The sequence below is a fragment of the Pieris napi genome, chromosome Z, assembly GCF_905475465.1.
Source record: "Pieris napi chromosome Z, ilPieNapi1.2, whole genome shotgun sequence".
NCBI classification, from domain to species: Eukaryota; Metazoa; Arthropoda; class Insecta; order Lepidoptera; family Pieridae; genus Pieris; species Pieris napi.
The window spans coordinates 4,631,216-4,646,408 of record NC_062259.1 but is presented as its reverse complement, the minus strand read 5'-3'; the positions used below and the strand labels follow the sequence as shown (position 1 = coordinate 4,646,408).

General features: G+C 31.5%; 1 protein-coding gene across 1 annotated transcript; it reads left to right on the top strand.

Annotated features, from left to right (window-relative positions):
* Positions 1–81: 81 nt before the first annotated feature.
* LOC125062448 (E3 ubiquitin-protein ligase UHRF1-like) lies at positions 82–14,432 on the top strand. The gene is made up of 16 exons (XM_047668386.1): positions 82–410; positions 751–913; positions 1,309–1,597; positions 1,821–1,961; positions 2,375–2,577; positions 2,758–2,858; positions 3,538–3,736; positions 5,493–5,581; positions 6,404–6,488; positions 7,488–7,614; positions 7,971–8,120; positions 8,697–8,835; positions 10,458–10,722; positions 11,396–11,568; positions 12,852–12,950; positions 13,280–14,432. Exons 1-16 carry the CDS (start codon positions 261–263, stop codon positions 13,427–13,429), a joined length of 2,523 nt encoding a protein of 840 aa, XP_047524342.1. The 5' UTR covers positions 82–260; the 3' UTR covers positions 13,430–14,432.
* Positions 14,433–15,193: the final 761 nt, after the last annotated feature.

Sequence of the window (15,193 nt, the reverse complement as noted above, 5' to 3'; positions counted from 1 at the left end):
AAAAAACTTTATACCAATTTTTAACTTTAAAAAGTAGATAGATAGAATTGATACATGCAATTTTGACATTGACATAGCGTAGATAATGCATCAATTATTGAGATATTTAAATTATTGGCTGAATTATATTCCACCTTTCTTCGGAGTTAAACTTTGGTTAAACTGTTAGAATTTCAGGTAGTAGGAGGCCATATTTGTTTACGTTTTGTCATTTGTGCCAATTTAAAAAAAACGGGCACAATTCATTATTCCTTGGTAAAATGCATGTCAGAGTAAGATTTTTTGGGAAACCTGACACAATTGTTGTTGTAGAATCTAAACTAACGAAGATAGAACAGTTTCGGCGTATCATAAAAGAAAAGTTTGGCGTTGAACCCAAATCTCAACGTTTATTCTATGGAGGGAAAGTTGTAAGTACTTTTATAACTTTTATTGCAAATTTAAATGCTTCTATAATTAGTGGTACACTCTCAGGCTACCTGTCTTATTTATTTGAAATGTTTTATCACAGGAATCTAGAGAACGTCATAACCACAAAGCTATCATGGCCATGGAACTATAATTAATTGAATATTCAATGTTTATGGCCACCTATGTTACACAGCTTTTAACAATAAATAGGCTATTTAAGTTCTACCAAATTTACCATTCTCGTGCTAAGACAAAGCTTAACAATTTACTGAGAGCTGATAATTTGTTATGTTGATACAGGCTTAAACACAGCTTATATATATTATTATGTACTTTTAGCTTGAAAATGGATACACATTCCATGACTATAATATCAAACTTAATGATGTTGTCCAATTGATGGTGAAATGTCCAGAAGAAAATGTACAAAATGAAGAAATAAAAGAGGAACTCAAACTCACTGTACCCAAAGAGTCTGAAGAAAAGAAAGTTGAATACAAAGGTATTTAAGTCCATTTTATCATTCTATACATCATATCTGAAATTCTTTGTTATATAAGCCATATAAAGAATATATTAAGAGCTTGCTAAATGTGAACTTATGATTTAACGTAAATTAAACAGATAAGAACAATAGTCCACATAGTGTGGACACTAGGTTTAGGTACATCTTTGTATGTAGGTATGCATCTCCTCCATTCTCTTCCAACTCGACAATCATCTTTTGCATCCATTTGTATGTGATTGTAATTTTACTGCAATTTTTTTACAACAAAACCTTATATAATGTTTTTTTTACCCTCATTCTAAATTACATCCACATCCTAAATAATCAACATTTAACAGTATTGGTGTATTTCAATAATTGTTAGCTAAATGTTACTTGTCACTTTACAGATGTTACCAGCACATTGTTTGAAGTTGGTGATTTAGTTGATGTACGAACCAGAGATGAGGGTTCATGGTTTGAAGCAAAAATTATAAGAATAGTGCTAGACCCTAATGTTGCAGACATTCCCAGAGATACTTGTGAATATGATAAAAATGATGTTGAGAACCAGCCTCCAGGAAACAGTAAAAAGAAAGGAATTGAAAAGTTTTTTGCCAAACAGATGAAAGATAAGTTCAAAACTAATATTATAGGGCAAGAAGAGCATTTACTATTTCAAGTACATTTTGAAGAGTTGTAAGTATTGTTGTGTTAATGTTTATTATTTTAGATAAGAGGCCATATGTGACATGTATACCAATTTCAATGCTCTCCTGACAACAGAAACATGAACATTTAGCACCAAGTATTATTTCCATGTGTCAAATAGAGTTTTGACATCATAGTTCTGAATTTTAATATAGAATACACATAAACTAAAATATTTAAAATTCTCCTAATATGTGTAAAAATATTTTAGTGAGGATGATTCAGATCAGTTTTGTAAGTTAAAAGAAATTAGGCCAAGAGCACGGAATAGTATTGATATCAAAGATGTGAAACCTGGATGGATGGTTATGATCAACCACAACATTAACAAATCATCAGAAAAAGGCTTTTGGTAATATATTTTAAATAAATTTATTATTTTCTTTCTTTGTCTATGATATATTACTTATACTTAGCATAATATCAAAATAGTGAAATAATATTTAAAAAGTACTGCTTTTGTAGCTCAATTACCAGCCTCTATTGCATTATGGTTTAATTTTTACAAGCAACTTGAAGAAAATGAAGTTATTACATTGTATATATGTGATATTGTTTGGTTTAGATAATATTTGTTTGTATATTATCTGCAAATTTCTTGAAAACTATTCCAACTAGTGGGATAGTCCAAATTTAATCAAAATCGATTTAGTTGTTTTTGAACCAAGTAAGTATAGAAATTAAATCATGTTTCGAATTTGAGGTAGGTTTAGATTTCTAAATTATTTCTATATTGTCAGCTTTTATTGTTTTAATACTTTTCAGGTATGATTTTAAAGTGGAGGAAGTAAAGAAAGTTAGAAGAGGTTATGAACTAGTGGGAACACTATATCTTGGTCAAGATGCGATACCTCAAAATGACACCAAAGTCCCCATTCATGATAAAATATTTGCAATAGAAGAAATTGTTCCACTAGCGAAACGATCTGAAGAGTACAAGAAGTTGATTTCTAACCCTCCTGAGCCAAGTTAGTGACATTTAAATGAAAAACCATTTTTTGATATTTCATGAATAATTTTGACAACTTTTATTTAAAAAAAAATGTAATTTAAAGGGATTTTAAAGTTATGTTAACCAAATTCAAAAAGTGAAGATCAAATTGATGTCTTTGTTTTGTCTTTTAGTAATAATTAATGTATGTATTTAGGAACGAAACCTTTAAGGTGCACAGCGTGTCGTGATGATGAGGATGTAAATTGTAAGGAATGTGGCTGTTATATCTGCTATGGAAAGGAATCACCTGATGAGGTACTTACTATAGATTTGATATTCAGTAGCGCGTATAGGGTTGTACCCTATATGGGTCTTTGCTTTAGCCTTGCCTGACTAGCAGTGCGAGTGTCCATGGGCGGCGCTATCACTTAACATCAGGTGAGCCTACTGCCCGTTTGCCTCCTTTCACATAAAAAAACCCAGGGAGTCTTAAAAGACATGCAACGCACTTGCGTACTTCTAACAGTGTGTCCATGGGTGGTATTACTTAACACCTTACTTAGCCTCATATAAGAGAAAAAAAAATAGATTTTTGTGTTTAAGTAATAGTCACAATATTTGTTTTAATTGGAAAATTGAAATAGTTAAGTCACTTTTAAACCACCAACACTGCTTATTGAAATGCATTATGATAAAATAGCTTTAATTTGCTAATATTAGTAAATAGTGTTTCTTAATATTTTTTTACAATCAGGCAGTTACGGAAAAAATAATTTGTGAAAACAATTGCAATTCCAGCAGTAAGTTGTAATAAACTCAAGGAAGCTAACAATCCAAAATTGTTTTTGTTTTTAATATCTCATAGGAGTTTAATTATTTATTAATTTAAATAAATTCATAATTTTTTACACAAAATAGTGTATTTTTAATCAACTTACTAATAGCCAATTTTATAATTAAACATATTACAATTACTGCGCGTATGATTTTCCAGATTATCCTCTGCGACGAGTGTAACTACGGTTTCCATATGAAGTGCTTGGATCCACCTCTAAAGGAACTGCCCGAAGAAGACTGGTACTGCCCTTCTTGTAAGAGAGATACAAACGAAGTGGTTGCTCCAGGTGCAGCAAAGCAAATCAAAAAGAATTCCAAAAGTAATAGAGACTGGGGCAGAGGCATGGCATGCGTTGGTAAGTTTTTTTTTAAATTTAATCAAAGCGTTCGCGGCGATACATTACATACATTAAACCAAGACCACGCAATGGGACCTTGCGTTTCCATTTTTATATACATCGGAATCATAGGTTAAGAGTCCTTAAAGCGTCGGCAACGCACTTGCGCTTGTTCCCTGTTAAATAATCATAAAAAACCTAACCTAATTCCACAATCAATGCACTGTATAAAGAAAAAAATTATTTTGGGATTTTTCAAATTAGCAAATTCTTAATAAAATCGAAATGAAAAGCTGGTTTTGTAATAATAAACTTAAAATAGCTGAGAAAATGACAACGAACTTGCACGAAGTTACAGATTACTGATGCAGGTCTCGTCTTTATTATTTATTCCTATCCAACATAAGCTGTTGCAGCGGCTTTACTCGCGTACATAAAAGCGAATTCCAAAAATTCTTTAACGTTAATATTTACGTATAATGTATCAACTATTTAAGCGTACGCTGTGCGATGTATATGTATAATAAATAAATAAAGTAAAATAAAAATCTTACTTTATTCTTAATTATCAATATTTATTATTATATTTGAATAAAATAAAATAAATTAATCCTTAAAGTCAAGTCAAAAACAACTAAAGAGTTGTAAGGACATCTTCACGAGTAAAGGCCTCCAGACCACTCCATTTTTCTCTATAGAATTGGTAAGGACAAGTATTTTTAAATTATATATATATATATATATTATCTACGGGAATCACAATGCATTTGTTATATGCCGTAATTGGTAGCGGAGTTATCCAAAACATATATCCAGTTTTATATTAATAATATTTATTTATTTTGTTTTAGCATGGTACTTCCTGAATTGAAGTTATATAGTTGTAGATGTACAATTGCGACTGCATTTCTATTTCTCATGTGTATACTATAAATAGTCGAGCAGTGTTAGCCTAGTGGCTTCAGCGTGCGACTCTCATGCCTGAGTTCGTAGGTTCGACCCCGGCTGTGCACCAACGGACTTTCTTTCTATTTTTTTATTGCGCATTTAACATTTGCTCGAACAGTGAAGGAATACATCGTGAGGAAACCGACATGTCTTAGACCCAATCAGTCGACGGCGTGTGTCAGGCATTGGAGGCTGATCACCTACTTGCCTATTAAATTCAAAAATGATCATGATCAAACATATTCAGAAATCTGAGGCCGAGACCTAAAGAGGTTGTAGCGCCACTGATTTATTTATTTTATACTATAAATAGCATAAATATATATTTCTATTTTTTGCTTTGCGTGGCCTTTGCTATTTAAAAATATAATGTTAGGGATATAGGGCAGACACATTATCTACGTTTTCTTCATAATTCAGATCAGACGCCCTGAGCTATACATTGTAAACTGTACTATATAAAAAAGGATGTTTTTAGTAACCCTTTTGCAAAACTTGGCTTCGTATAATTTTAATTGTGTCGATATTTTATACGGCTTTACATAGCATGTGATTATAAATTATTATATAAAGCTCGCTTGCGACTGCTGCTAATTGAAATAATGACAACAGCGAATTTATAAATTATACATATGAATATATTATTTCTTAAGTCCCACTAGGGGTCTCGCATAATCTAATTTTAACCCACTAAAATCGAAAACTTATCTATGACATGCATTGCTCAGTTGCTCTATATATATGTGATGGAGTGAAGACCAAACATCCACCCAGAATGTTGTATCGATACTTTTTAATATTTCATACATAATTAAATATTTTTCAGGCAAAACAAGAACCTGTGCTATGCCTGCTAATCACTTTGGTCCGATTCCTGGTATCGAAGTCGGAATGTGTTGGAGATTTAGGATTCAGGTTTGTTCATGATTTAAATATTAATATTGTGAGAGTATAAGGCACTATACAGTTGGTTAACGATTCGTGATTTTTATTTGAGTAGTGTAAGATAAAACTTAGCCGGGTGACTGCGTACCTAAGTTGACATCCGGAGGGACAAGGTTGACAAGGATGTCAAACTTAGGTTTCTATTGTTTATGTATAATTTTTTAAAAATATTAACAATCTGTGTATCTCTAAACATTAATTTGTTGATCTTAATCTAATAAAGCGAATTTACTATAATCGCTGTAAACCTTCAAACCTTTACCATAAGTGCCCGATTTCTGCCATTACTATTACATTTAAATTTCTATTAGGTCTTCCTGGAAGAGATCGCTTAGGCTGTTTTTATATTTTGTTTATCCTTTGAATATTGTGCGATAAAGTGTGGAAAAATGAAAACTAATGATAAATTTGTTTTAATAATGCTTTTTGTTTGCGTAATAAATTAAAGATGTGAAATAAAAAATAAATACAAAATGTAGACGTTTTTAGAAAACTTAAAACCGAAATAGTTAAAACTAACAAATATCCGATTCCAAAGACCTGTCAAGTGAACTAACAAGTTATTACAATAGTAATGCACCGATTTTAATGATATTGAGACTGTTCGATACGTTGAATTGTAGCGATATAGAACAAGAATGATCTAGATATGATTTTTAGTTTTGAGAAATTTATAGACTACATTTTAGAATTATAGTATACACACAGACAAATATAATCATATTCCAACAATACATACATGCCATACTGATAACCTCCTTTTTTTGAAGTAGCTTAAAAACTTGATTTTAGCTTTCAGAGTCTGGGGTACATAGACCACCAGTGTCCGGTATCCATGGCCGAGATGTTGAAGGCGCTTACAGTATTGTCCTTGGAGGTAATTTTTTTTTGCTAGTTCTTTTTCATTGTCATGCTAACTGTACTCATAGACATTGTCAAAAAGCAGAGTATATTATTTACATTGAATCCATATTTAAAAAATATTAAAATAGGTCGCTCACAGCCTAAGGGAAACGAAAAGGGCAATAAGAATAAAACGCATTAGACAAGCTAAATTATTTTTGTTTATGTAGCTAATAAATAGGTAGGTTAAGTGTAATAATAACAAACGATTGCATCTTAGATGCGATTAATTTTGGTTGTCAAATTTGCACCGGGTACTTATTCTAATCCATAAAAAATATTTGGCACACATTATACAAAGCCTTATAAAAAGGATCTAATATTTAAATGTTTCAATAAAAAGTTTTATATAATTATTCGAATTGTTTTATCAATGTTAATTTAAAACTAATTTTATTCATTATTAGGTTACATGTAATCAGTTCGAGACAACAAAATATTAAACTCAATTATATCTCAATATATATAAATTACGCTTGTCGTTGTTTGTCCGCTGTGGACTCCTAAACTACTAAACCGATTTCAATCAAATTTTCACACCATGTGCAGTTTGATCTAACTTAAAAGATAGTATCGCTTACACATATATATAATAATTCTACTGTACGTGTGTATGTCACTGAACTCCTCTTAAACGGCTGCACCGATTTGAATGATTTTTTTTGTATGCCTTTGGGTGGAGCCCTGGGTGGTTTAGATTCACAAATCAACCTGGCAGATGACGCTGCAGTCGGTATCTTCATACTTTCTTTAATAACCTGATTAGGTTGCGGTTACTAGGTCGCTTGTATACTTGGGTACTGAAAAACGTTACGGCGAGTTACATGGGGGGGGGGGGGGGGCCAATAATCTCCAAAAATTGCGTTACGTAATACTTGAACGCTTCGTTATCTGTTGGGTCTGCTAGTTGATATATATTTCTCAAGACTAAAAAATCATTGGGCTCATCATAATAATTATGTACGAATCTTAGGTGGATATGAGGACGATTATGACAATGGCTATGAATTCACATACACTGGCAGCGGTGGTAGAGATTTGTCAGGCAATAAGCGCACTGCAGAACAATCCTGTGATCAAACACTTACCAGGGAGAATAAGTAAGTTTTATTTAATTAAATTAAAGTAAATTTAATTAAAGAAAGTAATTTTTTTTTAAATATATATTTCAGCGTTTGATGGTTGATATCTGAATATCTGATTTGACAAAATTAATAAGTTTTGCCCTTTATAAAAGCTGTTGAGTCTAACCGAATCTTACACTTACAATTATTATATATTTTTTTTATACACAAAATAATGTTGATTTTATAATGTTTTATAATATTTCATTTTTAAATATTGTTTATTTGATCGCGTTTAACTCTGAACTACAGACTAGAATTAAATATTTATTTCTGAATAGACCATTACATAATGAATAACACCGCAGTTTTTCATATATTAATTTGTATAGGGCGCTAGCACGTAACTGTGCAGTGAAAGTGATAAGCGAAAGTGGTGGTGACGCGGGTGATGACTGGAAACAAGGCAAGCCTGTCCGTGTTGTCAGGTCTTACAAGATGATGAAACATTTTCCCAAATATGCGCCAAAGGAAGGCATACGGTAAAACTTTGTTGTTTACTGGATATAGTCTAAAATTACAAGAGCCTACACTTGGCGCCATGACTACAAACATCTCTTACGTTTGCCGTGATTTATGAATGACTAGATGAAAACCCGGCTTCGCTCGGGTGAAATTTGACTCATAATACACATCTAGGTGCAAAATGTAGGTAGATATTTCTGTAGTCATCGGTTCTCAAAGAATTTCTATATATATAAAAGAAAGTCGTGTTTGTTACAACACTTATAACTCGAGAACGGCTGGACCGATTGCCATGGTTTTTGATTTGTTGGATTAATAATTATAGATTTGTGTGCTATTTTGTTAATTATTGCTATATTAGTCTTTTTTGTGTTGTGTAAATGTTAATAGTCGGTGCTGGTCGTTTTTAAAGTTGTAACAGAAGTAAAGATACAACCATAAAGGTTGTAAGAAATCAGTAGATGAATAGGTAATAATTTCCATGTCAAAACCATATTTTTCTTCAAAAGGCCATCATTTTCTGTCAAAGGGTTGTAGAGCCGTAGTTTTTTAAATAAAATAAATATGAAGACGAAGTGAATACAATATTTCAGTTATGACGGAATATACAAGGTTGTCAAATATTACCCGGAAAAAGGACTTTCAGGGTATCAGGTGTGGAAATATTTACTTCGTAGAGACGACCCTAATCCCGCCCCTTGGGAAGCTGGCGCAAATCAATATCCTATTATCGTAAGTATTACAAAATTAGGGACCTTAAAAAGTGTACCAAATTCTACAAGTACGGCGACGCAGTCGCGAGCCTACTGGCAATATGAGTATGTATTGCTTTACATCAGATATGTCCAACTTATTTTAAACTATCTTGCTGATCACTATATACTAATCTTAATATATATAAATTACGTGTCACGTTGTTTGTCCGCGATGGACTCCTAAACTACCGAACCGATATCAATCAAATTTGCACACCGTGTGTAGTTTGATCCAACTTAAAAGATAGGATAGCTTACATCTCAATTTATACCAGCAATATTATTATATTGAAAGATATTTGTTTATTATTTGATAGTCACAATTCTAACAGATGGCGCTCTGTTGAAAATACGTTTCACATAAGCTACAATTTAATGGCATAACCATCAAAAAAGCATGGTGGTCCCAATGGCCGGTGTTATCCTGCCGTTTCCCTTGAATAGTTTGCTACTATGTAACAAAAACCTTAGTCACAGCAACGCTTGGCCGGTCTGCTAGTTACATAATATAATTAATTTACTCACTAATTTATTACGCTAATGTGAAGGAAAGAAGATTAAAAAAACACTTCAATAAATGCATTTTACTATAATTAAGTTAATTTGAGTTTAAATACATTTCGTATCACATTTATACCTTGAATAGCTGTGCTGAATTTGACATATAATTAAAAATGAGGAATTCAGGAAACGCGTTATAAAAATCGGGTAGTGATTTTCATATCCAATCATTATTCATATTGGAACACTTATGTATCAAATTAAATAAAATCAAAATAATTTATTCATTTAGGTAACATAATATACACTTATGAACGTCAAAAAAGAAATACTTAAAAATGCTTCTATTTTTACGTTGAACGGAAGAGAAGAACTGGCAATAAACTCTCCGCCACTCTTTTTCATCGTCAAGTTTGTGCATTTGTTTTGCACAATGTTTGTAACTGCTGCAATTATTACACCATGTTCCATGTGACATCTTAAGTAATTAATATTTAATTAATAATAATCAAATAAATTAAAAACAAAGATGTGTCCTCTATAAGCATGGTGAAATAGGGGCACGCACTTACATTCTCATGGGAAAAACACGCAACCCACTCATGAAATAAATTTAGTAAAGGTGCCCAAATCAAGGGCGTAGACTGGGAAAGAAACTCTCCGTCATTCTAATTAACTAGTATTTTTTTTTATGCAAGGAACTGAATCAACTCCACCATTATTTGGGAGCATTCTTGAATTAATTCGCCGATTATGATGTCAGTATAAAATAAGATACCTATAATATATGTATATGTAACGCTTTAGTCTATGAAAGAAATGCACTCTAATTATTAAGGGGAATTATAATCGATATATCATACGAAATAGACGTGTTTACTTGATTCCCTACACCGAATCTTATATGGCGACCCTGCCAGCAATAGTAATAGTGAGTCCCGTGTTGATAGTTCCAAAGAAAAAAATCCAAAATATGGTGTTTATTTATAGATTACAGAAAATTAAATAATTGCCTAAAAGATTAAAATTAAAATCCGCCACCCCTGAAACGCTGTTGACAGAAATTTTAACTTGGCTTTAATTTACCTATTTTTACAGTATCCAGATGGTTATCTTGAAGCAGAAGCCGAGAAAAAGGCACTTAAGGAAAAATCCAAAAAGGGTAAACCCAAGAAAAGAACCAAAGAAAATGACTCTTCAGATTCTGACTCTCCTCGTCCGACTAAAAAACGTAAAGTTAAAGAAAATGTTACAACAAAAAGAACATTAAAAGAAAATAATTGTCTTAAAGAAGAGGAAAGGAAAACGAAAAAAGTCAGAACCTCCGACTCGGAGTCAAAAGAAGGAGACAAAAGTGCTTCAGGTAAGTTACACATAGTTATCATAAAATATATATTATATTGCTTCATTGGTTCGACTGTAGGTTAGTAAGTCTCGGATTCGTTTACCGGGGAACGAACGGATATCAGCGAGTCATCAGAGAATGGATACTTTAAAGAAAACAATTGTTTTAGAGTCGGTCAGCATAGAAGTCAGACAACCCAAAGTTTAAAATAATACGTGTTACAAAACTACTAATTGGTCGAGTAGTTAGGTTTGAATGTAAATCATGAGATCATTTTGATTCCCGGGGAAAAAAATGTTTTTAAAAAAGTTTGAAAGTTGGCGCTGTTTGAACAACCGTCTCCGATAATCATTCCGTTATTTTCAAGTAGAAAACAACTAATGAACTTTTACAATCCTACAATTTGCCTTCCTATCAAAGAACCGGTATTTTCTAGTTATTTCTTTTTGTTCAGACCACTTTGAACCTGTAAACAAACAGAAATGTCCCATGCCACATTGTTTAATTATACAGAGCCTTCCAACAAGGCTACCTGATGGTAACCCGAAAGGTCAAAATGCTTTTTCATTAATTAGGAATTTTAAATGTAACTATAAGTTATTGTTAATAATGAATAATGAAATCAAAAGTAATTAAGAATATTTTAAAGACAATTTTATAGTATTTTAATACTGGAAATTTGTTTTTTCAGTGCCATCGAGCCCAAAAATACCAGACATATTCAAAAAAGCTGCCAGAAGTCCGAAATCCAAGGAAAATGCAACCGGCCTGACTTCTGAAGAATTGGCTGTCATTAAATCTGACTCTTTGAATACCAAATTGTGGAACGAATGTGTTGACATATACAAAGAACATGGAAAGAAGGTAGGGTTTTATTTACTCTAATTTTAGGTGATTTTTAACTGATACAAAGGCGAATTTATTTCATACAAAAGAAAATTTATTTAACTGCAAACATTATTTTATTACTATATTTTTATTAAGGTATTATTGGAGACTTCATAACCTACATATAGGCGATGTTATATAACAAAAATACATAGTAAAGGTTGTATAACAACTATTCATTACATTTTGAGAATCTGATTAAAAATCGCCTATTTCACAGTGCCTTGCTGATAAAGGTGAAACGTTCGATTTTTTTATTAATAACTTTTGATTAAATTTTTTACTCATAAAACTGAATTATATCACTCTTAATTTACTGTGTTTTGGAACTCCTTACCTCTTGATATCAGACGAGGTCAACTTTAAGAAGCTTCTTTATGTGTATTTGTCTTCTACCTTGTAGTTACTTATATATGACTAATTAATAAAAATATATTTTTTTTAAATATAAAAATTAATACAATAATTAATCTTAGGGAGATTCTCATTTACCTTTTTATTAATATAATTTTTATTAGATTTTAGTTAAGTTTTAATTGGTATATTTCTAGTGTTAGAGAGCGTTCAAGTATTACGTAACGAAATTTGAGGGGGAGGGGGTCCTTTTGTAAAACGTTACGTGCGGGGCGGGGATTGAATTACGCGTTATTGTTAATATTATTTTCGACTTTCCAGTACTTTACTCCGCATAATTTTTAGGTATAAAGAGGTGGTGTCACGAAACGTTTTACTATTGGGTACAGAAAAACGTTACGGCGCGTTATGTGGGGGGCTCAAGAATCTCCAAAAATTGCGTGACGTAATACTTGAACGCTCCCTTACATGTAATTTTATGTTTGACTTTAATTTAATTAGGCACTTCTTGTAATTAATACTCAGTAGGTGTTTAATCTTAATTTTTCCATACTAGCCTGTAAGAAATCGCTTAATAGCGAATAGGCCGTCCGTTGCCTTATAAGTTATGTAACCTGTTTTTTTATATGAATATTTAAGTTAACGAAGTATAAATAAATAAATAACTGCTTTAAATTGAGCAAGATTTAATGGTTTAGTTGTAAAAATAGGCCCAGTTCTCGTCCGTTGTAAGACCTTGATTTGAGAACCGGCGGTAAAGCTTTCGAGTTTCTTACTGACGTTCATAAGCAAAGTTACTTAATATATATTAATAAATTAAATTTATCTTTGATTATATTATTTTTAAAAACGAAGTTGGGTGATAGGGAGGTGGTTGACCCCAGAAAATATTTTTTTTTTTTCAGGAGTTTATAGAACACGTAACTCAAGTGTTTTTGTGCATCATTTGTCAAGACGTCACCGTTTCACCTGTTACCACTCCATGTCTACACAACTTTTGTATGGTAAGTTAATATCTGCATTATATAATAGAAGAAAGAATCGAAAACATTGACGGTATATAGACACGATATCTCAAAAACTACTATTTGTTGATAAAACTTACTGTTTTCTAAGTTGGAATGTATCTTTAAAAATTACATACATACACTTACTATTGACCATATGATTGAAACTTTAAATAGCTTCTCGTCATATCACATACAGGTCAATGATAACCTCTTTTTGTTCAGCACTTTCATAGAACACAATTTTTTTACATATTTTAATTAATTTTTGATAAAAAAAATTCGTCTCATAGGCATTTAAATTATATAATGTTTTACTATTTTAGGCTTGTTTAAAGCTGGCTTTTAAATCGACGGATTGTCAGCAGTGTCCATGCTGTAGGCACAACTTGTCCAAAATGGAACTAACTCCAAACGAAAATCTTAAAACTGCACTTCGGACCATTCTTGCCGGCTATGATGCCGGTAAGAAATAGTTGATTTTTTTCTTGCAGTGAAGTCTCTATTTTATATTTGACATTTTGAATATTATTTTTTAATACAAATTTGACATTTAATTTAATATCTGCTTATGTGTGCGTTTGTAAGAGATAGCCTATGTGGCTTTGTCTCTGTCTGTAACGTTTGTTGTTTATGTCATTCGTTATTCCATCTATGTTCGTGACACTGCAATCTTTGGTAATTTGAATAATTATTTATTTCTGGATAATACAATGTTTTTGATTTATTTTATGAAGTATTAGAATTGGATAGAGGTTTCACTGTGTGTTTTTTATTACGATGATTTTTTTTTGTTATAATTTTTTGGTATTATAATTTTTTTGTGTTATAATTTTTTGGTATTATAAGTATTAAGCATTAAGTGAAGGCGTATGAACTACCTCTACGATCTGTGCTATATTTTAAGTAGAGCTTTAAGCACAGACTTTGTTTAGCTGTATTATTAATTTTTATTGATAACATTGACGATTCTTCAATGAGAGTTGACATAAAAAAAGCTGTAAAATTTTACCCTTTTGGACCCTTTCCGATAAAAATGAATATACCGGGACTAAAATAAATGGCTTTGGTTGCCATAAATACCATTCTTTATGGAAATTACGTCCATTGCCTCAGTAACAAATGTTATGTCAACCCATACAAAAGCACAAACATTTTAATTCCCATTCATCGTTTGTTCAATTTAATAACGGGAAAGCAGAAAATTCTATGAAATATTATTTTTCTAGTTCAAAGATACTTAATTATTGTATATTTGTTTTGTTCGAAATGTTTTTGTTAGTCTTTTGCCGTAATTGGTTTTCGGTTAAATGTTTAAATCGATGTATCTTTGTATTTGATTAAAACGTTTGATTGATTGTATGATTTATTGTGATATTCATTCCGTATCTGATGATGATTATGTATGATTTTGTTTAGATTATGTGTTCACAATTATTACAATACTTCACAATTATTATATTTAATTTGATAATTAAAGTGCTGTTTTTATTTTCTTTACCCACGTAAATATTTATATTCCCTTATTTTCTATTTCAACAGTAACTTAATAGTAATGCAATAGAAAAGTTATTAAGCCAAAAAATTAACTAAAATAATTAAAACATAAAACCTTTTTATAACAAATGATCAGTAATGCTATTCAGTTATAATACCACAAGAGCTTCAAAATTATCGGGTATTTCCCGATAGGTTCGTTAACAATTAATATAGTCTAGTCTAGTTTGCAGGGAACCTTGAGGGAAATGCCCGATAATTTTGAAGCTCGTGTGGTATTCGGGGGATTATTTTTCCGACCCAAATGTCGGCAAATAGAATTGCACCATGAGACGAAATGTACAGTTAACAAATAAGAATTTCATAATGAATAAAACAACTACTTAATACTTTTCTTGAAGCAACGACCAGAGAAAATTTTCACAAAAAATTATCAGTATAATACCATGTAGGTTGTACCACGTGACGTCGAATGGTGCAATTCTATTGGCCGATATTTGGGTCGGAAAAATAATCATTTAAATTGACCAGTGCAAATAAATAAATCTGTCTCACTAGCAATAATATTGAGGGTATATGAATTACTATATAAGATTTAAGTGTGATAATTTTTTTATATTATATTTATAAAGAAAACTTTATATTTGAAAATCCCCGGATTCTCAACTGCACCGAAGATGCTACAAGCACTTTAGACGCGCAAATCATATTTATTGTGTATTGTTGGTTGGTACCTCACCGAG